The 25,620-nt window shown below is 41.4% G+C and overlaps 1 protein-coding gene across 3 annotated transcripts in view; it reads right to left on the reverse strand.

Annotated features, from left to right (window-relative positions):
- MTIF2 (mitochondrial translational initiation factor 2) overlaps nucleotides 1-25,620 on the reverse strand; it is a 348,454-nt gene that overhangs the window by 19,989 nt on the left and 302,845 nt on the right. For all 3 annotated transcript variants that reach the window (XM_078649490.1, XM_078649492.1, XM_078649491.1), the window contains exon 12: nucleotides 23,015-23,179. In XM_078649490.1, coding sequence (XP_078505616.1) covers nucleotides 23,015-23,179 — 165 coding nt within the window. The remainder of the gene's footprint in view (nucleotides 1-23,014; nucleotides 23,180-25,620) is intronic.

The following is a 25,620-nucleotide window of genomic DNA, read 5'->3' on the forward strand; positions in this document are numbered from 1 at the left end:
GTGACCCCTCTGGGAAAAGATATAACCTTAGAAATAGGGATAATATTAAAAAACCTGATAGATATCAAGACATTGATACACGTCCCTCTCAATCTTTTCAGACTTCCTCGCAGAAATCGGAAAGAAGAGGACGATCAGAACAAAGAGAAGAGCACGCCAAGTCCAAAGACAAGGAACCTGCTCAACAAAAAAAGAAATGACAATTTCCAAAAAAGAAGGTAGCCAGTATCAAGGTAGTTAACAATGCCGAGAATACTGAGGACACAACTGAAAAACGGAGAGTGGGCTCAGACAATGCTAGACAGCGCAGCAGAAGTGAGCACAGCTCGCAAAGTCCTTATGAATCATCTGGAGACAGTGGACACGAATGAATATCTTCAAGTGGAAACTGCAGACACCAGAGTTAGCAAACCCCACAAGATATACGAGATAACATTACGTATAGAGGGAGATAAGACTAGGAAAATAAGGGGACTATTTTGGGATAACCTCTCCAAGGGTTATGACATCCTTCTAGCTGAAAAAGACTGGCCACCAGAGTTTGTCAGGGAGTGCCCTCATGGCGAAGAAGTAATTATGCCTGCCTTCTCGAATCAAATCCCGATTCATAAAAAATACACACTTGCTAGAAAGTGGGCAGTGGCCTTAGCACCTGCTTTATATAAAAATCATGTAGGATGGGATGAGGATTCTCCTCCTCACAAAATCCAGTTAAAATCACAACCTACTGCACAAAGGCAGTACCCAATTAAGCAAGAAGCTAAAAAACAGGTAAATGAAATACTAGATCAGCTAGAATACCAGGGGGTGATTGAAACTTGCACCTCACAAATGAACAATCCTTTGTTTCCGGTCTCCAAACCAGACAATTCATATCGTCTAGTTTTGGATTACCGACACCTTAACACATGTTGCAAAACCTTTGCAGTGCAAAACTCACACAGTGCTGCACTAATGAATAACATAGTGCGCAAAAAATACAAAACAACCTTGGACATCTCCAATGGATTCTTTTGTCAAAACATAGCACCAGAGAGCAGATATTTAACTGCATTCTCAGTAAATGGCACTCAAAAGCAATTCTGTCGGTTAGCCCAGGGGTACAAGAATAGCCCGGGGGTATTCTCAGCGAGAGTAACAGAATTACTGCAACTATATGATGATGAAGCATTATCTTATGTCGATGACATTTACTTAACAGACGATGACTTGGAGACTCACTTGAAAAGAGTGAACACCATAATACTTGGGTTCGCAGCAGAGGGTTACAAATTCAACTTTAAAAAATCCAGAATTGCCCATTTAACGGCCTTATACGTAGGATATGAATTATCAAGTATAGCCTGGTTGACAATTTTCTAAAGAACTAGAAGAATTAAAAAATCTAAAATATGAAAAGACGTATCCTCTGCCAATCGACATTCTGCCTCTACGACATTACGCCTGTGTAATCTATACAGACGGACATGCTCAACCCTCCGTTTGGGGAGAACAAGCATACAACCCCACATGTGAGATTACAAAAGAAGTGTGGCGTGGAGGTAAACTAAGACCTCTATTAACAAAATCACACTCAGTAGAAACTAATTCAGAACTACAAACTGAAATAATAGCATTGAAGATGGCGCTAGATAATGCGGATCGCGAATTCCCGACACTTACAGTGTCAGATTCATATTACTGCGTCAAATCATATAACAAGGATTTGCAGACATGGATTCAGAACGATTACAAAGATGACACAGATGCACCAATAAAGCAGAAATTGCTCTGGGAACAAATAGCTCTTTTACAAAAAGAACTACCAAGGACTCACGTGACACACTCACTGAGTCATCAGCGTGATGGCGTTCACGTTGTAGGGAATTCATTGGCTGAAACAGCCGCAGCAGCAGCCACTAAATCGGCTCCCGTAGTTCGAAAAAAGCGTACATTAAAATACATTGACGGTGAAACAGTGCTGGCGGTGAAAACGTCATCAAAAGGCGACTGCTCAGCGTTACCGATCAACTATCCACTCAATTATACATACATAATCGATGCAAACTCCGTCCCTTTTGCTCGAATCCCTGGAGTGGGGGATAGAGTGATTCCAAACATGGACAGGAGAAGCTTGTTAATCGCAGACGCACATATGGGCGAGGGTCTCAGACACATCAAACTGAAAGATTCTCTGGACGAATTACAATCACCGTACTGGTGGCCAGGCATGAGCCTGCATTACACCATGTTTGTAAAAAACTGCCCAAACTGCAACAGAGATCGCAGTGGGGAGAGAAACAGTTTAATACCTCGTCGTATCAAGGCAGATAATATGACCAATAAAAAGCAGGGCTTGCGATTAACATATACAGGCTAGTTTCCACTTATAATGTAGATCACCAGCACTCGGCTGACGTCCGGACTGTTATACAAAGATTTGCGAGTCTAAATGGCATATACGCTGAGAGCATGCTACGTTCGACCACTGTTTTCACTCAAGCCCACCAGCCTGGGGGGAAACATGGCCGAATGAGCACAGTCCAGCGGGAATCTTCTCACTTCCTTCCTGAGGGTACGGGATGGTGTAAAGAAAAAACCAAGGCAGAAAGCAATCTATAATGGAAAGGATATTAGGTTCGGGAGCTGGGTGGGTCAAACATCTAATAAGTATCCAACGTAGTCTAAATAACTTGCCAAGAAATTCTCTGAAGGGATTCAGTCCGTACGAATTATTATTCGGAACTAGAATGATTATCTCTGACCTCGACAGTCAGACTTCAGTGGTTAAAGAAAAAAGCTTTGATGTCAAAGACCGTTTGGCTATTTTGCAGGACTTAAACAACAGCCAACAACCACTGAAGAATCACCACCTGTCCCAGCAAGACCTGTCTGGATTCCAAAAGTCGGGGATCTAGTCAGGGAGAAGATCGCGGTAAAGAAGGAATTTGGGCCTTCTTACAGAAAAGCAGTTCCTGTCTTGTCTGTCAACGGGACAAGATCAGTTGTACTACCGCCACTTGCTGGTAAAAAGGAGAACCGAGTTGTATCCATCGACCTGGTAAAACCACAACATGTGGCCGATAACAAACAGTAGGCCAAGTGGACTCCCAATAAGTAGCAGAACACCAAGGTTTGCTACCAGTACAGAGGTCCTAACAAAGAGGCTCATCACATTCGAAACGCCTACAGAAGAACAACAAGGACTATGCAACAATGCAATAGAACTCAGACCTCTGAAAACCCAAATAAAAACATTTAGCAGAGACACACCAATCTACAATGAAGTACCAAGTGAAAATGCAAGAAACAAAAATCCTGGGACTCTCCCGGCTTAGAGACCTGAACATGACTTGGTTTCTATCATTTCGACCAATGTGGCAAAGATGTGTTTTACCTGTATTGAGATGTCTGCTATGCGGAGAAGAATGCGTGTTAGACATCTGTCTGACGCTACAATCGGATGCGCCAGTGGATGCAGATACATTGTTGGTTCCTACCAAGGTTCACGCTTTGTGCTGCCCTCAAAGGCTGCCAATCCTGATGACGGCATTCGTGGAATCTTCACCACTACGATTGAAGAGTAGTGAAGTTCAAGATGAAAGCAGCATTGATCAGGTACGACCTTCTGTCAGCAATGCGAATCAGAATGTCAATGGAGACAATCATGCGCACGAATGCATGGTTACACCTATTTCCGACTTAGTGGAACTTTCCCATGAAGCTGTTGACAGTTTTTTCGAAAGCCTTAATGATATGATGTTCTCTCCAGAACAGAAATAGTGACTTTTGAGCAAGCTCGCACACGGCGTTCCCTGAATTCGGCCTTCAACTTTAAAAATAAAGTCACATGAACAATTTTTCCCACCAGTTCACGGACAGCAATTTTTTAACAGCCCCAAATTATTTTTTACAAAATTTTCGGGACACTTATCTTCTGCTTAAAGTAAGAAACTATTCCTAGAGAACTAAGATTTCTATTTTTAGATACTTTATAAACTTTAGTTGCCCGATGGTATGTTCACAAATATTTTATTATGTGATGAAATGGTCTCGAACTTTCTTTCTGTATAGCCATATTAAGAGCCATTTCATGTGTATTTCTCATATACCAAATAAGCAATAATGTCTACAAATGCGTATTTACTTTAGCGTTTAATTCATAGCTTAAGTGCATACAATATATATGACTGCAATTTTTCAGTATATTTGAAAATTTCAAAATGCATTTATGTATTTTGGGGTGGTGAGGTATACACTATACTCTATAGTATGTTGTACTATGTTATACTATGCATAGATTAGTAAATATGACCATAGTTAGCGTGGAGTGGGTGTCATGTATTCCTATAGGTTCTGAATCGATCCCCCTATTCCTGACCCTATTCTGGTTAAACTAACTATCAAGTTAACTAACAGTCAGCCCATGAGGCAAGAAAAGCCCCCATGATGCAGATACCGTTATCTGACGCAGTCACACTAGAGGCACAGGAACGTGTTATCTGATTAGGTCATAACGCTTGAGATCTAATTAGACAAGCGACATTCCTCCAGCCCCTGATAAGGCATACGACGTTCTCATAACAAATCAAACCTATGACAACCTGGAAAATCCGTGCGGCCATTGTTTTGATTTCACAGAGAACTTCAGTAAAAGAATGTGCTAACGAGCAAGTCGTATGACATCTTTATTGACGTATCTATGTCCATCCTTACGTCAATCTCGGCACCTTTAAGGTATAAATATTGCCGATCTTGCCCTATGCAAACACACGCGTGGTGACGAGACGGAGCAGCCATACTTGCCGAAGCCCAGAAGCAGAGCAGACCCCGCTGGCAGCAGCCCCGCCTTCCTGACGCGCTGAGAGACGCGCTGCTTTCTCCTGCCGAGAATCCAGCACCGGCGTTTCTGGGCAGCCCTCGCAGGCAGCCTGGAATATCGAGAGCAGAGAAAGAGATACCATTCCTCATTCATCCTAACTTCCAGGTACAGAACTGAATAACCCCTCACAGAGAATTCTTTAGTTATTCACTTGGCAAAAACAAACTTAACTTAAACTGTAACTTTCTATTCCCGCCCACGCATTAGACTTAGGTCAGGTACACGGGGTAGGCGTATTTAGAAACACCCGTTGAGTACGTTTAGTCAAATGTATATGTGTATGTAAATATATTTTAATCATTTTAAACATCATATGGCTCAGAAACCATATCAATGTTTTTACAGTATTATTTTATACTATTACTTTTAATGTATGCACTTTACTTAACTATAAGTATTGCAATAATATCGATCCATTTCTCTTGTACGAGAAAAGAGACTGATCAATAAATAACACCTTTTTATTGAACACGCCCGTCTCTTCCTTTTCTCTACAATCTGATGAGACTAAGAATGCACGTACTGACTGAGTAAAATAATTGCCTTGTGCTCACACGACTCTGGAGATACACTCTTGATTAGGGGAGAGCAAAGTTGTCATGTTCTATGGTTGTCAGAAACTAAATCCCTTCTTGTCTAATCAGATGAGTTAATTCTTTCCTGAACATTCGAGAAAGTTTCTAGCGAACTCTGAGCTACGCTGGCAAACCCAAAACTTAAGTCTAGTATCGACAGTAGTAGACCTAGTTAACGTCTGGTCTAGGCCTTTACTGCTGTAGGTATTATTCCAATGCGCAGAGCCTATTGGGAAGATAGGAACTACACTACAAGCTGGTCGAAACTAACAACTGACCAAATTCATGAAGGAATAGCAGAACAATAGTTTGGCTCTTAATAGAAACTATGATGCCTGTCTTGAGAGAATCGGCCCTTGAAGAAGAGGGTTGATAACCACTGAAGAACCATCTGTCACAAGACAGACATTAACCCATGTCCCCCAAAAGAAAAAGAAAACTCGATGACCAAAAAGGGTCAACTGCATGATAAACGTCATATAATCTGCATTGTTCATATCGATAAGAATCAGAGAAATAACTTTCCTGATAAATTCCCAAAACAGGACTTTCATAACTCATTTCCCCATGGGAAAGAGGAACGACAACACCTCCTTGGTTTATATAATTTAGTTTGGACAAAATGAATATTCATATTCATCCTATGCACCAATTACATAACATCATACTGCAAAGCTTCATATTATTTATATATATATATATATATATATATATATATATCCAACACAGTGCAGAGACCCATTAGGAAGCAGCCACACACGAACTCCGTAGTGAACTCTTTATTTTTCAAGAACCTGCCAGCAGGAATTCAAAGGTGACGATCTTCAAAGTAAATCAGCTGCCAAATGCATTTCGAGAGACGAGCTCTCTTCTTCAGTGGCATATTCGTCATCTGTCAGAACTCTCCCCTTTACATAATCAGTCCCCACCCCCTGGGCGTTAGCAATCAGTGGCGTTTGTGGGATCTGTAGTCCGTGTCAGGTAGGGATTGTTCCTAGCGAAATGGATCCAAATTTCAAACCAAGTGGGAATGAAGGCACATCTCGATTGTTTCCCTGCCTTGCTTCCAGTTCTCAATAGAGTGTTCAAAAGGGCAACCCCTGCAATGTCCTTAAGAACGTTCGCGTCCACTTATATATATATATACATACACATATATATATAGAAACATAAATGTGTCACAAGACACCCAGAAATTCACAGACTTTCACCGGCCAATAACTACTGCCAGAACGCAAGAACGTATAAAACCTGACTCTGTACGGCCTTCAGTGCCATAGTCTGACAGACTGAACACAATTTCGAGCCCTTAATAAGCACAAACACCAGGGCTAGCGAGAAAAGAGAATCAACCGCATTTTTGATGAATACCTTTGTCTTTAAAAAAAAAAACAATATGTGTAACACAAATAATACAGTCATGCATACATAAGAACTAACATAAGAACTATATACATATACATAAGAACTAACTAGAACTGTGAAACCAGTTCCAAAAAGCGCTCTCCAATAATATTGAAAAAAGGGTAACACACCTAAAAGTACAGTTTCAAAAATATCTTATAAAATAAATCCTTGTCAACAGGCACATACAACACCTGTGATACAAGACAATATATAAAACACAGCAGCCCATTTTAGCATGTATACAACGTACACCAAAAAAACACTCTGAAATGAGAGGTTCGGCAAAAATACACAACCCATACAAAAAAGGGGGTACTACGCCAGCAATACAACACCGTAGGTGGCTTGTCATAAGAAAATGCTGACTGTCAAAAGGTGGCCTAAAGAACTGACACCACAAGAAAAAACAGCCATGATTCCCCACGAGATGAGAAATGCTGAAAGTAACAAGTATATCCTCTCCAGAAGACAGGAAATGGGGATCAGACAGAACCACGTCTATCAAGAACATCATAGGAAAAAGTAAAGCCTATTATAAAATAGTCTCTAAGACTTTCATGGGTAATTTCCAACCAAATAAACGTTGGTCTTGAGACAAATTGGACCCACCTATGCATCACAAACCTTTGGCTGCCAATTTACCGCACAACAAAATGGAGCAGGGATAGGGATTGCCTGTATTGGAGTAAATATTAATGTCTACACTAGTAACTGTTCCTTTACCCTAAAGGAAGAACTCACAAGCAAATAGCATCCAAAAGCATGCAAAGTATATATTCTCAACTGAGCAACACTCCAACTTGCTCAATCTGTTCAAAGAATTCAAGCACTCATAAGAAGTACGTAGTCCGCTCAAGAAGAGTAAACAGACTGTACTGAATACAATGGTTAAGAAAGAAACACAGAAGCATGTAAGTGTAACAGAACCCATGGTGAGGGTATCACAAGAGGAAAAGAGCAGTTATTAGCTCACTACAATAGTCCTTAAAAGAACATAATATGGACTAAGCTGTACTTCAGAGAGATATATAGTATAGAAATAGACTACAAAAGTAGTATTTCTGAAGAGCTATACAATAGCAAATCAATACTCCCCATAGAGTAAGTCACATACCCAATAAGGGGTTTAACCGCTTGAGACCAAGCTCTTCATCAGGGTAAAACGAAGACTAAATATGCAGCTAAACAGCTGTAAATACCATCTGGAGATTAAAAAAGTCAAATTCAGAGACAAATATTCTTAATATATGCAAAAAGGTGGTGCTTAACTCTTCAACACTACAAGGCATAACAGAGGAAGATGATAATACTTAAACATAAGAACCACAGCCGTGGATACCTAAAAAAACAAACATAAGACCAGATAGGTCAAAATACCAATTGCCAGCAAAGACGCGTTGTACCGCAAAATCAGCATGCCTGTCAAATAAAGAGGCTCAATCAAAGGGCAAGTCTTTCAAACTCTCCTGAACATTATCAGGAAATCTTGACTTTCCCAACCAACCGGGTCTACGAAAAGCAATTGATCGAGACATAGCTCTGCCAATAGAATCAGTTGTGTCCATCGCTGATTTAATATTAAGCTTTGCCATCTCACCACTATCCTGCACAAGCTGAGAGAGTTCAGCCTGGACCCCTTCAGGAAGGGAAGGAAGCAGCCGGTTGACAGAGTCCCACAAAGTATAGTGTAGGCCCTTCCTAAGTCACAAGATGTGTTCAATGACCTCTACGCCCAACTAATCGACACAAAGATATTCCAGCCACACATCCCCAACCACCTAGACTCTCTACCTGGGGGAAGCAAAGAAGAAACCTCCAAACTTGGCGCAGCTGTAGCAGTTTGCATACCAAACCCTTTAACAGTAGGGTGTTCAGAAAGACAAGCAGGGTCGTTCTGAGCAGGGCGATGACTATGTGAGATGGCACAATCAACAGAAAAACCGGACATAGGCATTACCCAATTACCCAGGAGAATGTTATACAGAGATTATCCATAATGTAATAAAGGTTCAACACCTGTGACACCTTGATGAAGCAGATCTAATAATGGATCGGATGACAAAGTCACCGACTGAAACTGCAATTTTAGTATTCCAGCAGCTCTCTTAACAGTATCAGCTAAAGCTGCACTAGCCTCCATCGCCATTTGTGGTAGGGAAAGCAGTTCATAATTAAGAGACGGTTGAAAACTACTATCTCCACCAAATGCCGCCAAAAAACCTCCTACCTGAGGCTGACCAAGACCAACCAAGTGGTCGACATCACTAGTGTCTGCAGAGTCTTCTCGCAATACTGGAGAAATAGCAACATAACCAGCTTCATCCTCAATTTGTAAAGGAGAAGGTGCAAGAACTGCAGTGGCTAGAAGCAGTGTCTCCGGCACCGATTTAAGTCGGCCAGCATTGTATCGATGTGCACCATGAATGGTGTCTCCAGTGCTGACCTCATCGTGGCGGCGTCCTGACCACCTAATCAAATGCCATTGAAGTCACACCAGGCTGTGTCCCGACGTCATAATGACTGCAGGTGCGGAGTCAGGTCTTCGACCAGCGTTGAGGGCGAACCTGCCGGCATGCCCCAGATCAGAGTCCCTTCAAGCTCCTAGGGGCCCAAAGGAGCACCAGGGGGGAGGTGTAGACATGAAGGATTGCAGAGCATGAAAATATGCCTGCATCTGGGTCACAGTTGCCCCGGCTCCAGGATAAGGACGGAGGGCCAGGGTTGACGCCTGTGCTACATCCTCTGGTAAGGAACCAGTGGAGCCAACAATGACGCGACTACTTTGTGAGGCCAAAAAACTCCATGACCTCGTTTTCTTCCAATAGGATTTCCGCGACTTGAACGAGCGATGCCCACGGAAACGGTTCCTGGAACTGCCCCACGCAGGAGCTTCAGAGCGGGAAAGAGATTGACATTGCCTAAACTCTAATCAGGAGAGCCGCGCCGTCAGCAACTTCATCCGCCTTTCCTGTAAGGACTTAGGCTTCAGCCCTCCTCGGAGTCGTGGTGTTAGGGGTGTGACAGTTCGTCTTACATAATCCAGGTAGTTATGGCAGTCTAAACTGGCAGTCTAAGCATTGTGAAAATTATTTAATATTTAATTTCAAAACAAAGGGGTAATAACTTCAGTTTAATCCAGTAAATCTTGTTGAAGTGAAATCAGAGTGTTAAAATTGATTTTGACAATGTTTGTTGTGTAATTAGTTATTTAAAAGACTTCAGTGCTGAGAGGTTTAGATTGTAAGCCCGTGAGGGCAGGGCTCGCGCTACTCCTCGTGGCTGGCTCTCGTGACAGGAGAGCATCTATAAATAGATGCCTTTCCCAACTGTCACTGCTTCGTCTCGTGTTGTTTTCCCTGATGAGCGCTTCTGACCGCGCTCAGCTGAGAAAGTCCCTTTGTGTATTCAACCCGTGATTAGGTGATTCCCTAAACCTTTGAGCCTTCGGCTCTTTGTTTTTCCCCGCCCTGCATCGCTAAATATCGCCTGCCTGTTGCCAGCGTGGAGGCTCTGTTTTCCCCTCAGCGGACCCGGCTGAGAACAGTCAATTCATTTCCTTTCCGTGCGCCTGCGGGCGCTTCCAGCCTTCAGTCGACGTGTGTCTGCGCGGAGGCTTTCTAGTGAAAAAACGAAGCTCCGCATCTTCCCCGGCAGGTCAGCTGTGGGTGTGTTATTTCTTCCCTGATGCCAGAAGGCAGTTTAAAGCTCCAATCCTCGTGTGTCTGCGCGGAGGCTTTCTAGAGAAGAACGAAGCTCCGTACCTTCACACCTTCACCAGCTAGTAGCTGGAAAAGAGTGTTTTCCTTCCTGGATGCCAGAAGGCAGTTCGAGACTTCTCTCCTTCGCAGAATTTTGTGAAAAGGACAGTAAGATTTTTTCTAAGTTATTTCTATTTGGATATTTGAGCCCTGAACTAATATAAACAACAACTTTGCAAGTATTGTTTTTAAAAAAGGGCAGAAGGAAAAAGATTAGGTTTCTTAAAGGTGCACAGTCTTGGCAAGATAACAAGCCTTGGCAAGACAAGACAAAAAGTGAATAGTCGTTGAGCGTTTGGAATTATTAAGAAGCTAGAGACTTTGAGACTTGATATTTAATATAAAAAGTAAACCTTGGCAAAGTCAAGGAAGTTATTGTTCAATAGGTTATAAGGAGGTTCCATGTAAATAGAGAGAGAGTTTAACCTATAAACACATATGAATTGTTTTAAAAATTGACTGCTGATGCTTATGTTGGACAATCTGTAAGGTAGATGGGGAGGAGAGTTGTTTTTTCCTTCTTATCATCCTACTGCAGTTATTCATATGTAGAAGAGTTCGCAGAAGACTTCAGGTATGAGAGTTTGCATGAAGGTTTCTGTTAAGTTCACTAACCAGTTCTATAACTAACGCATGTTTTAAGTAAAGTCATGTTGTGACATAAATCTTATTTTCAAAAGGTCAAGAGAAAGACGCTGAGCAATTCTGAGTTAAAAAATGTGTGAACAAGGGCCGCAAGAGTTTATGGTCAGTAGTTGAGTTTTTCTATCACCATATTTTAAAAGAGTAAATTTAGAGTTTTATTGATGGTAAATCTTTTAACTTCAGAACCTATGTGGAACAGTAGCACGTATCAAGTAAACTGTTGACGGCCTGGAGCACAATCAAGAGAAAACAAGTACTGAAGACAACATTTCTTATTTGTTGTATGTTTGTTTTCTCGGTCCACTTCCCCTTTCCCTTCGGGGGAAGTTAAATCAGTCAGTGTTGATTTCCTGACTGCGTTGACTTAATCCTGAGGGAGTTGGGAGTTTGCAGCTTGGAGGAAACGTCAGAAGTGCTCGCAGGGCTACGCAACAGAAGACGAAGCCTCAAAATTTAAAAACGTTTCCTTCAGAGTCTGCAAACTCGCCCTCATGGATGTTTCACAGTTGTCGCAGTTAGTGCAAAAGATGACTGGGGAAATGGAGAATTTGCGATTGGAAAATCTATCGCTCCGCCAGGAATTGGAAAAAACTAAAGCGGAATTTTCAGTCTGGAGGGATCCTTCTAAGGAGAAAAGACCAGTCCTAGCGCCTACAAGATTTGGAGCTGACGCTCGTCAGTCGCATTCCTTGGGAGATCAGTTAGAAGGGCAACCTGTTCAGGTCACTGTAGTTACTCCTACACCTGTTCCATTGGCAAATCCTGAAAGGTTTTCTGGGGATAACAGTAGGTTTGCAACCTTCTTTAGTCAGTGTCAATTGCATTTCATGTGTAAACCCCAAATTTTTTCTTCAGATTCTTCTAAGGTAGCATTTATTATTTCTTATCTTGGAGGGGTAGCTGCAAATTGGGCTATGCCCTTGGTTGATAATAATGATCCACTACTTCATAATTTGCAACATTTTAAGTTAGCGATGTCCAATTTGTTTGCAAAACATACCTTGGTTCAGGCATCTGATAATGAGTTGTTGAGTCTTCGTCAAGGGGCAAAGGAGCTCATCTCCTATATAACTACTTTCAATAGACTTCTGACTGAAACTCATTGGCCAGAAGAAAAAAGAATTTCTTTATTTTATAGAGGTTTAAGAGACGAATTGAAGGATTCTTTGGCACACATAGTTAATTTACCTGAGGATTTTAAAGAGTTTCAGGATTTGGTGGTGAAGCTCGATCACAGGTTGGGTGAACGTAAGAACGAAAGGACAAGAAGTTCTTTTAGAGTGGAGAAAAAAGAATCAGATGTCAAGAGTACTTTAGCTGAACCTGCTCTATCGGGTGGGTTTAAGGGGCCACTAACTCCTGAAGAAAAAGAACGTAGACGAAAGGGTAATTTGTGTTTGTATTGTGGCAAGTCTGGACATTTTGCTAAAGATTGTACTGTTAAACCTACTAAGAAAAAAGTCTTAGCAATTGAAACTTCAGTGGTAAATCCGTCGGAAAACTAAAATTCTCGAGGAAAGCCGAGGTCGTTTCCTTGAGAAATTCTTCGTCTAAGATCTCTCAGTTTGTTACGAATATTATTACACACATTCCTAAACATTTCACTATTCGGATGGTTTTTATTCTAACTACACTTCAGAGACATAGTATTCCTGTTTTATTGGATTCTGGGGCCACTGGAAATTTTTTTGATATTGGTTTTGCTGAGAAATTGAATTTAAAATTCATTGCCAAGAAAGAACCTGAGCCTGTGAGGGCTGTTGATGGTTCGGTTTTATCTTCTGGAATGATTAGATTTAACACCGAACCATTGACTTTAGTGGCAGACAATGGTCATACGGAAAAGGTAGTCTTTGATCTAATTGATGCGCCGACTTTTGGAGTCATTTTGGGCATTCCTTGGTTGGAATTACATAATCCCAGGATAGACTGGATTAAAAGAACTGTTACTCTAGAGTCTTCATTTTGCAAGTTACATTGCTATCAAGAGACAAGGGATCCGGTAATGCCCCTTTTTTGTGCTACTCTTAATGCGGAAATTCGTAGTCTCCCTATTGAGTACAAGAATTTTACTAAGGTTTTTGATCCAGTTGAAGCAACTAAACTCCCACCTCATAGAGTCTATGATTGTAGAATAGATCTGGTTCCAGGAGCTGTTCTACCTTGTAGCAGGATATATGCTTTAACGGAGCCTGAAAATGATTATTTGAGAAAATATTTAGATGAGCTTTTAGAGTTAGGTTTTATTCGGCACTCCACTTCTCCCGTCTCGTCTCCGCTCTTCTTTGTAGCTAAGAAGTCTGGAGATTTGAGAGCTTGTATCGATTATAGAGCTGTTAACAAAGCAACAATCAAAAACAGATACCCGTTACCATTAATTCCTGTACTTCTTAACCAAATCAAGGGTTCCAGCATTTACACCAAACTCGATCTGAGAGGTGCTTATCACCTGATTAGAGTTAAAGAGGGTGATGAGTGGAAGACCGCCTTTCGTACGAAATTTGGTCTTTTTGAGTATACGGTCATGCCATTTGGTCTCTGCAACGCCCCTGCTGCCTTTCAGTATTTTATTAATGAGGTTCTACATGATTTATTGGATGTCTGTTGTATAGTTTATATTGATGACATCTTAATTTATTCAAAAAATTCTGAGGAACATGTGCAACATGTTCAAGCTGTTTTACAGAGGTTAAGAGATCATTCCCTGTTTGCTAAATTCGAAAAATGTGTATTTAATGCTTCCAAGGTGGAATTCCTGGGTTATTGCTTATCTCCAGAAGGTATTCATATGGATCCTAAAAAGGTAGAAGCGATTATAACCTGGCCAATTCCAGTTACTATTAAGGATACACAGAGAATTTTGGGTTTTGCTAATTTTTATAGACGATTTATTTCAAAATTTTCTGAAATCGTTACTCCTATTACTCAGTTATTGAAAAAAGGGAGAAAATTTTCTTGGACTGAAGAAGCAGATCAAGCCTTTTCCTTGTTAAAAAAGGCTTTTACTTCAGCACCAATTTTAGTTCATCCGGATCCAGATAGGCCTTTTTTCGTTGAGGCTGATGCTTCTCAGACTGCTATTGGTGGTGTGTTGCTTCAAAAGGATTCAAATTCTGGTCATTTACATCCGGTTGCTTTCTTTTCTAGGAAACTTTTAGTAGCTGAGCAGAATTATACTATCGCTGAACGGGAACTTTTAGCTATTAAAGATGTGTTTCAGGAATGGCGACATCATCTTTTAGGTGCTAAACATACTATCACAGTATTTTCTGATCACAAAAACTTACAGTTTTACTCCACTGTGAAGGCCTTCACTCCTAGACAGATGAGGTGGTTACAGTTTTTTAGTGAATTTGATTTCTTGATAACCTATCGGCCAGGGAATAAGCAGTTGCTGTCTGATACTCTGTCACGGTTAGTTTGTCAGAAAGATTCTAATTTTGTAAATGAACCACCAAGCATTTTACCTAAGGAAAAAATAGCTGCTGAAATTCATTCTGAAATTTTTTTAGAGTCTGTTAAAGTAGAATTAAAAAAATTTAACACTCAAGAATGGTTATCTCAAAAAGGAAATTTAGTCAGGGAACGTTTGTTTTTTCATGATAATAAATTATTTGTTCCCACTAAAAAATTGCAAGATGAAGTTATGCATTGGAATCATGACTTGGCTATTGCTGCGCACCCTGGCATTAATAAAACGTTAGATCTATGTCAGCGTCATTTTTGGTGGGAAAAAATGATTCTTGCAATTCAGCTATTTGTAAAATCTTGTCCAGTTTGTTCAAGACAAAAAGCTTTACATGCAGTTCCTATGGGTTTACTTCGTCCAATGACGATTCCTCCTCAGCCTTGGCATACCATCAGTTTAGATTTTATTACTGATCTTCCTAAATCTAATGGTTTTACTACTGTTTTGGTGGTAGTTGATTTGTTGTCAAAAATGGGACATTTTATTCCATTACATAAAATTCCCACAGCTGTTGAATTTAGTGCTGTGTTTTTATCAAACATTGTTAAGCTTCATGGTCTTCCTTCTAAGATTATTTCCGACAGAGGCCCTCAATTTATATCAAAATTCTGGTCGCAATTATGCAAACAACTGGGAATTGAGTTGGCCTTGTCTTCTTCTTTTCACCCACAAACTGATGGTCAAACTGAAAGAGTTAATCAGCATGTCGAACAGGGGTTACGATGTTTATTAGCTAATTCCTCTGGTCATTGGGATGAAGTTTTGCCCTGGGCTGAGTTTTCCTATAATAACACCACCCATTCTGCTTTGGGTTGTTCCCCTTTTTATTTCCTCACTGGTCAACATCCCAGATCTCTTCCTATTCTTTTACCAGAGGACCAGCAATTCATGCCTGCTGTGTCTGATAGATTGACAGAATTGTTGAATATTCAAGAAAAGGCTAGGAAACAATGGATTAAAAGCAAAATAACTATGAAAAGAACTGCTGATTCTCGTCGTAGATCTTCACCTATTTACGTGGAAGGTCAGTGGGTTTGGCTGTCTACAAGGAATATTCAGTTGGAGGGTCCCAGGAAGTTGAAACCTAGATTTATTGGGCCTTTTCAAATTGAGAAAATTCTGAATCCTGTGTCTTTAAGGTTAATTTTGCCTGATGAAATACTATTCATCCTGTATTTCATGTATCTCTTTTGAAACCTTTTGAACCATCTACTCGACCTGATAATCCACCCCCGCCTGTGGTTATAGGTGATCATGTTGAGTATGAGGTAAAAGCTATTTTGGATTCAAAGAGAATTCGGGGTACCTTGTTTTACTTGGTTGATTGGAAGGGGTATGATCCTTCGGAACGATCTTGGGAGCCTGAAAGGAATGTTCATGCTCCTAGAATTGTCAGGTCTTTTCATGCTTTACATCCTGATAAACCTCGTCCTGTAAGACGACCTTTGGGGGGAGGAACTGTTAGGGGTGTGACAGTTAGTCTTACATAATCCAGGTAGTTATGGCAGTCTAAGCTGGCAGTCTAAGCATTGTGAAAATTATTTAATATTTAATTTCAAAACAAAGGGGTAATAACTTCAGTTTAATCCAGTAAATCTTGTTGAAGTGAAATCAGAGTGTTAAAATTGATTTTGACAATGTTTGTTGTGTAATTAGTTATTTAAAAGACTTCAGTGCTGAGAGGTTTAGATTGTAAGCCCGTGAGGGCAGGGCTCGCGCTACTCCTCGTGGCTGGCTCTCGTGACAGGAGAGCATCTATAAATAGATGCCTTTCCCAACTGTCACTGCTTCGTCTCGTGTTGTTTTCCCTGATGAGCGCTTCTGACCGCGCTCAGCTGAGAAAGTCCCTTTGTGTATTCAACCCGTGATTAGGTGATTCCCTAAACCTTTGAGCCTTCGGCTCTTTGTTTTTCCCCGCCCTGCATCGCTAAATATCGCCTGCCTGTTGCCAGCGTGGAGGCTCTGTTTTCCCCTCAGCGGACCCGGCTGAGAACAGTCAATTCATTTCCTTTCCGTGCGCCTGCGGGCGCTTCCAGCCTTCAGTCGACGTGTGTCTGCGCGGAGGCTTTCTAGTGAAAAAACGAAGCTCCGCATCTTCCCCGGCAGGTCAGCTGTGGGTGTGTTATTTCTTCCCTGATGCCAGAAGGCAGTTTAAAGCTCCAATCCTCGTGTGTCTGCGCGGAGGCTTTCTAGAGAAGAACGAAGCTCCGTACCTTCACACCTTCACCGGCTAGTAGCTGGAAAAGAGTGTTTTCCTTCCTGGATGCCAGAAGGCAGTTCGAGACTTCTCTCCTTCGCAGAATTTTGTGAAAAGGACAGTAAGATTTTTTCTAAGTTATTTCTATTTGGATATTTGAGCCCTGAACTAATATAAACAACAACTTTGCAAGCATTGTTTTTAAAAAAGGGCAGAAGGAAAAAGATTAGGTTTCTTAAAGGTGCACAGTCTTGGCAAGATAACAAGCCTTGGCAAGACAAGACAAAAAGTGAATAGTCGTTGAGCGTTTGGAATTATTAAGAAGCTAGAGACTTTGAGACTTGATATTTAATATAAAAAGTAAACCTTGGCAAAGTCAAGGAAGTTATTGTTCAATAGGTTATAAGGAGGTTCCATGTAAATAGAGAGAGAGTTTAACCTATAAACACATATGAATTGTTTTAAAAATTGACTGCTGATGCTTATGTTGGACAATCTGTAAGGTAGATGGGGAGGAGAGTTGTTTTTTCCTTCTTATCATCCTACTGCAGTTATTCATATGTAGAAGAGTTCGCAGAAGACTTCAGGTATGAGAGTTTGCATGAAGGTTTCTGTTAAGTTCACTAACCAGTTCTATAACTAACGCATGTTTTAAGTAAAGTCATGTTGTGACATAAATCTTATTTTCAAAAGGTCAAGAGAAAGACGCTGAGCAATTCTGAGTTAAAAAATGTGTGAACAAGGGCCGCAAGAGTTTATGGTCAGTAGTTGAGTTTTTCTATCACCATATTTTAAAAGAGTAAATTTAGAGTTTTATTGATGGTAAATCTTTTAACTTCAGAACCTATGTGGAACAGTAGCACGTATCAAGTAAACTGTTGACGGCCTGGAGCACAATCAAGAGAAAACAAGTACTGAAGACAACATTTCTTATTTGTTGTATGTTTGTTTTCTCGGTCCACTTCCCCTTCGGGGGAAGTTAAATCAGTCAGTGTTGATTTCCTGACTGCGTTGACTTAATCCTGAGGGAGTTGGGAGTTTGCAGCTTGGAGGAAACGTCAGAAGTGGTCGCAGGGCTACGCAACACGTGGTGCTCCCCTAAGCACCCCATACAGATGGAATGTGGATCCATAGCCGACAGCTGTCAAGTACAGGTCTCGCACGTCTTAAAACCAAAAGGCATAGGCACACTGTTCCCAGAAGCAAAAAGGTGTCGAAGTTGGCCAAAAAAGAAGGCACGAGGAACAGCTTCTCCGGATCCGCATTGCAGCACAGAAAAGAAGAAACTGACATCCACACGCCAGGAGGGACTTATATGTCTCTACTGATGTCATATCCGGAGACAACATCACTGCTGAGCCCTACGACGCCGTCCCCAAGCACACAGAGGCACTGTTGAAAAAATGTACGGATCCACTCTGGTGCCTGGGGAGAAGTAAAAGTTAAGGAATCTGCGACTATATGTCTCCATCAGATATGTAGGTACAAATCTCTAGTCTTACTCTCGACTGACCGCTGCCTGCTGGACCATTACTGCAGATGATACTCTCTTCCATTGGTGGTCCAAGTGCAGAGTGCAACCCTGTTTCAGGAGAGGTATCGGGCCCACTGGCTCTTATAAATTCAGGTAAAAATTGCCAGTGTCATAATGAGGTGGGGAGAACATCACCACCCCTTCTCCGCCATCATCATTGCCCTCTGGTGAGGTATCGAGTTCAGACTCAGAGGCAAAAAAATAATGAAGCCTCTGGTTATGCTCCGGCCCTTGTAGAGACATTAGTATGACGGCTGGTTGCATTTTAGTAATTTTGTAGCGCTTTATCATTTGAGACTTGGTTGAAGTCAGTTCAGGACTAGACACTCGAATTGGCACTGGATTCTCTCTGGCATCAGTGGCGTTGGTCGAAGAGGAACAGCCCGGGGCAGGTCTTGGAGCTGGAGTACACATGTGAACCCAAGTCAGCATGGGATTCGGAACAAGTCCTAAGGAGCAGACAGTGCTGGGGAAGGACTATCCAGCAGAAACATGACTGAAAGCCTCTGTAGTTCCTGGGGGCCCGGAGGTGTAACAGAGGGAGCTGTAAGTGCAGTGAAAATCTGTAGCATGGCCACCTTGAAGACCACCATCTCCTTTGGCCGAGGGAACCTGGGGTGCACTGGAATGAGTTGCAGAATATGCTTAGTGAACCCTGAGGCGGACAAACTGACATCATAATGCCCTCGTGCCCTCTCCTTGTTTACGGAGTGGCAGGATGGCATGGAGTCCTGCTTCCCTTTTTTTAGTTTTCACTTGTACTTGGAGAAGTATTTTGACTGGAGGCAGACCTCTCACGTGATCGGTCCCAGAAGCGAGAACAAGTTAATGCTCGCAACCTGCAGAAAGAGTGGGATGTACACAAGGGTCTAGACTTCTAGACTAGCAAAGTACAGCTGCACTTCTTGGTCCTGGATCACCATCAGGTTCATGAGGGCACACTTCACCACCACTTCGAGTTCTGTTTGAGCCCGACTACCAGAGACTCACCTCGTGCAGGTCTGCCACCTACATCTGTTTTCTAAAGTCACTGCATAGTTTGAAACCTGTAGCTTTAGAAGGGAACATCTTTGCTTAGCACACTGGATTTAATTTTTAGGTGTCATTGATAGGTCGACAAATTTGGAAGTGGATCTCTGGATATGTGTCAGAAGGTGCAGAAAGAAAGTATGCGAACGACAGCACACTGAGACTTCTTCAAGTGTGCCCCCAAATAATGTATGTATCTGTAAGCTGGAACGTATGTTGGCATTAACTTGATGTTGTTGTCAACTGTATTATTGTACGTTACTAGGACTCTAACTTCGTGATGGATAACTGAAAAAGCTGTATAACAAATGTGTCAAGTTATGATAAAATCAGAAAATACCAATAAAGATATTTAAACAAAAAAAAAAAAGGTGCAGAAAGAAAGGAACGGACGTCAGCGCGCAAGGGTGGATTTTATATGTGGCTCAACTCCGTCACATCCGTCACATCCTGGGCAGCAAGTAGCAAGCATGAGCTGCACAGCACTACCTAGAGGCACACAGATGCATAGATGGAAAATGCTTACAATCCTGTCTGGCGCCTGGGAAGTGTTATAATGTGAGGAATTTACAGATAGAAGTATCCATCAGAAACAGCAAACTGTTAAATACTGTTTGCATTACACATTCGCAATCAGGACTAACAAGGATGCATAACTTTTTGAGAAATCATATGGAGAAATGTTTGGATTTTTTCAAAGCATGGACGGAAATTTCACATTGGTGTTCAAAGTATTTGATCTTTATAGTCTAAATCATATGTTATATAGATACAATAATTTGTAGAATATTGTATTTTAAGCAGATAATGATATTCAGTGTACCCAAGAGCAGTCTAACATTGAAAAACAATTCATTTCTATCCTTTATGTTTAGATTACCAGCATTGGTAACCATCACAGATTCTATTTTCTTTTGAAAATTACAATTAAAATAATTTGTAGAATATTGTATTTTAAGCAGATAATGATATTCAGTGTACCCAAGAGCATTCTAACATTGAAAAACAATTCATTTCTATCCTTTATGTTTAGATTACCAGCATTGGTAACCATCACAGATTCTATTTTCTTTTGAAAATTACAATTACAATAATTTGTAGAATATTGTATTTTAAGCAGATAATGATATTCAGTGTACCCAAGAGCAGTCTAACATTGAAAAACAATTCATTTCTATCCTTTATGTTTAGATTACCAGCATTGGTAACCATCACTGATTCTATTCTCTTTTGAAAATTACAGTTTTTGGCTAGGACTCTCCAGAATCTTAGACAAAATAGATAAACAGCATTACTTACACACACATATATCTATATTAGACAGTATATCAATCTCCTTCAAACTGTTTGGATTTCAGCCAAAAGGGTTGAATTGAAAAAGCGGAAACTACTGTCCTGGGTTGTAGTGTGGCCCTGGAGGATGGACTATTGTCTGTCAGCGTGGTGATGAACTTAACATCAGAAACCTTATTTAGGGATGACAGCTGGCCGATCAGTCATCTCTACAACTTGGGAGGAACCGAAGGCACAACGGTTCGCTTCAAGGCATTAAATGTTTGGTTGGCGGCTGCTGTCTATTTTGATAGCCATTAACCAAAATTTTAATTTCTTTGCTTCTCAAAAAAAACTCCCAGATTGTTGTGGATCATTTATTTTCTGTCCGGCACAGCTAAGTTTTCCTGGCGGTGATGGACAAGAAAAAACCCATCAGGAAGTCCGCTCTAAATCGAGTGGGTGATGTGATAGCTTTACTCTGAAGGCGTCTATTCAGTCAAAGGCAGCTTTCTGTTGACGGGGGGGCTGTTGAGTAATAAGGACCGTGAGTTTGGAAGACGGGGCACTCTGTCTCCTCATGGGAAGCTGACAAAACAGAATTAAAATGAAATATTAAGACATTAAACAGAAAAGGCCCCAAATTGTATTATTGAACATTTGTAGAGTTGTCTGTCTTTCCTGGTAGAATTTCGTGTCTGGAGGACAGACCTCTCCCTGTTAATGGCTAGTCCATGAAGACTAAAGGGGGATCTACTTAATAAAACAACTAAGTTGTCTGCTTCTAGTCTGCTGTTTGCAAAATGAGGAACATAACAGTTAGATGTGTTAGCATTTCCATGTAAAATGTAAGGTAAGGCAATGGGAACATACAGGTAATCGAGAAGGGCCTAGGACATGCACATTTCCTGATGTGTAGTATGTATGGTTATTTATAACATTCAATATTGAGCTGAGATATTCTTTGGTCCCACATCAAAGATTGGAAAGTACTTGTGTGTGTTGGGTGAATTAAATTGCTTTAAAACATCCTTAAGATGCTTAGAGGAAAGGAACTGCAAAAGCGGTCAGATACATGATTTGAATGTAGATTTAGAGTATAGATCCTACACAAAATAAAAAGAGAGATACCAGCATGAGACTGTTTCAAACTGCAAATTTCGTCACTTCTCCAGCACACGTTATCTCAATTCCTGTGAGACATTTGCTGCTCAAACTAGTCTCCCTCAGGCATATACTAAGTGAAAAAGCAGGACTTGTAGCGAAACAAAAATTAGGAAAAAATATGTGAAATGCAACTATTGGGACTTCTCGGCCGAAAAATAATTGCTGACATGTCGTACTTTTATCAGCTGCTGCTTTTAGGCAAGGAAAGTACAGTGTGAAATTTTCAATTTGGTGGTGCTGCAAAGAGGGTTAGTGAAGAGGGAGTACAAGTAGGAATGTGCTCTTTTGTAGATGATACAGTGGTTGAGGAGATGTTGGCCAAAGTGGGTGCTGTAGTGATATTTCTCAGCAGCTAGAATGCCTAAAAGGAGACACCCAAGGGTGTTCTCTGCGGCCTTTCCAGGGATGTGGAAGAACACAGCACAACGTTTAAAGTATTGCACTGCTACCACTGGGCCTAGGGAATAGAGGCACGTCTATTGAGGCTTTGGGACTGCTGCAAGTTGAAAGAGGGCCATATAGCAATGCTGAGCAGCTGATACAGAGATGAAGGGTAAGTAGGAAGCACACTGCTTGCAGTTGCTGCAAGGTCACAGTGGGTAATAGTTTGAAAGCTGCTGCGGGGAAAGAGAATAAGCATACACCATCCTGCATGAGCAGTGAAAGATGTCTCAGAAGCTACTGAGTAAGAGGATCAGTCCACTTTTTGCTCTCCAAACAGAGTGTATAGGGAGAAGGCATCATAATTTACAAAGTGTCTTTCAGATGAGGAAAGGCACTGGAGCTGCAGCTCAGGATTTCCCTCCCTGACCGGTAGCCAAAGAGGAAAGACCGAGCAGAAGCCATAGCCAACTTTGGCTAAACCAAATCACCTGGCATTCTCTATAAATAAAGAAAATGAGAAGCAAGATTTACACGAGAAGAAACCACTGTTAACAAAAAACACTCTTAAGACCCCATTTAATGATAAGAACATCTTAATTCTGGCTCCCACTGGTCTTACCCAGACTAACATTATGTTGATCCAAAACTATGGATCTCAAATTTCTAGATTCTGAAGGCTCACATTGGCACATCAATTTCAAGAACAGAACACAAACCTGTTACATGTTCCTCTATAAGCGGTGGCAGTGTCTTGCTTAGTTCTTCCTTCAAATCTTCGATTAGATGGTAGATGACTTTATGAAGTTTGATTTGTATTTCTTTTTTATCAGCCATCAGCTGAACTGCTTTGTTTGCATTCACATTAAAGCCATACACAATGCCTAACAAAAATATGAACATACATGGTTAAATACAATTTGATGTGTATTATTAGCAGCTAAAACAAATTCAAACAACGTATTGCCATAATTTTCTTACTCAAACCATAATACATATTTATAAACATACAGAGCAAGGAGGCTTTCATTTAGTGGTGCCTTGCTACACTAATGATCAAACTGATTCAGGGTAGCAGTTTATTTGTGATGGAAGAACACAGATCATGTTATGTGCTACGATCCTGAACATTAATATGCAACATGCGATAACAATTTTGTTGAAAAGCTGTTTTTCAAGTGGAATATGTGAGTGCTGATAAGTAAAGAACTTTGCAAGGTTAGGGGCATGTCGTTTATTACTTTACATGCTAAACAGATTTATTTGGAGTTCACACTGAAGAATAATTTCACTCACTATGCATAATTTAACTGCGGAGTCTATTATAGTCCTTTTGTTATTAGTGAAAAAGTTAGGAATTGAGTTAGAGAATGGTGCAGGGAGCACACATTTCTAAATGCTGCACCAGCAGTGCAATGGTGAATCAAAAGGGGGCCAACAGCACTGGATAAGATATGACGTCAAAATAGTGGAAAAATATGCAGGTGCCCGAACAGTTTAATACCAGCACAATTCAGATCACATTTAAAGGAGACAAAACCATCAGTCTATTCTTTTGTGTGGAGGACCCAGCGACCTCAAAGAGGTAAAAAATTAACATTGTGTATTTTTTCATATTTGTCAGCAATTTGTATATTTTCTTTTTGCATGGCTTCTCAGAGAGAAGCCATATATGCTTTGCTTTACAGGTCCGGAAGGAAAATCCAGACTGTGGATGTGGACCAAGTACAAGGAGTGCCTGCCAAATTACACACCAACCACAGACACCAACAGAGATTAAACAATATGAGGAGGAGGCTGATTATATATACCACAGAAGGTGGCATCCCACCACAGCCGAACCTCAGACCTAGCGAGGAACAAAACTATCCAGCTGAAAGGCACGGCAGTTGCTGTGTGATTATTCAATCAATCTATCAAGTGACTTGTAAAATGAGACTACTCACCCGTAAGAGTCTCAATGCGCCTGGGGAAGGGAGGGGTGGTTACTGATCCGTCGAAGGCACACTGGTACAGCCGAAGAGCCGGGTCTTGATCTCCTTCCTGAACTCAGGCAGTGACGGTGATTGCCTGAGGCAGGGTGCTCCAGGTCTTTGCTGCGAGGTAGGAGAAGGATCTTCCTCCAGCTGTGGTTGTGCGGCTACGTACAACGGGGGTCAGGGCTAGTGGGCGGAGCGGAGGTCTCTGGTGGGCGCGTGGAATGCGAGGCAGTGGCTGAGGTACGCAGGCTCTGCGCGGTGTAGCGCTTTGTAGGCATGGGTGAGGGCTTGTATGTGATTCTTTTATTAACTGGGAGCCAGTTGAGGTCTCTCAGGTGGCTGGTTATGTGGCTGCGGCAGGGATATTGAGGATGAGCCTGCAGAGGTGTTCTGAATGTGCTGTAGTTTGAGGAGTTTCTGAGTGATGCCGGCATAGAGTGAGTGCCCATAGTTGCCATAGTCGAGTCTGCTGCTGAAGAGAGCGTGGGTGACCATTTTTTGGTCTTGGTGGGGATCCACTTCAAGATCTTTCGCGGTAGTATGGCATGTGGAAGCAGGATGATGAGACAGCGTTGATATGGCAGTTCATGGTGAGCGAGGATTCCAGGATAATGCCAAGGTGGTCTGTGGGTGTGAGGGAGGGATCCAAGGTCTGCAGGCCACCAGGAGTTGTCCCAGGCAGAGGGGGTAGTGCCCAGGATGAGGACTTCGTTCTTCTCTGAGTTGAGCTTGAGGCAGCTGTCCTTCATCCAGGTAGCAACAGCCTTCATCCCATTGTGGAAGTTGCGTATTAAGTGCGACTGGAAAACGCAATGACATATTCTCAGGATAATCTGGGTGGGTGGGCATATCATAAGGCCTATGAATGGCAGGAGGTATTGTTAAAAATACAAACACAAAAAAAGATCTGTCATCTCGAAATAACACCAGTCGCATTTCTGCATAGACTTCCATGAGGACACATGCATAATTGATCAAATTGCTGACTTGGGAAAACAAAATAGATACAACACAGTTAATTCTATCCTCGTGGGGAAGCAACAATCGAATCAAACAGTCATCCCAAACATCTGGTCCAAAGGTCTGAATACGGCAGGGAAGTAGACCAGACGAATGTTCAAAAGACCAAACTGGTTATGTTCATATTCCCTTCCTCAAAACAAACAGTGATTGGAACTATTTAGAAGTTGCTTATAATAGACTGTAAAATCCTGTTTTATTCAAAACCATTCTTCGATACCATGCTGATCTGGGTTAGGTTAGGTCATTTTTACAGAAAATCAGAGGATCCTGGGTGCAGATTAAAGATAGTTGTAATTTATTTTGTCCATGGAGGCTTGCTTATG

The sequence above is a fragment of the Lissotriton helveticus genome, chromosome 6, assembly GCF_964261635.1.
Source record: "Lissotriton helveticus chromosome 6, aLisHel1.1, whole genome shotgun sequence".
Classification (NCBI taxonomy): Eukaryota; Metazoa; Chordata; class Amphibia; order Caudata; family Salamandridae; genus Lissotriton; species Lissotriton helveticus.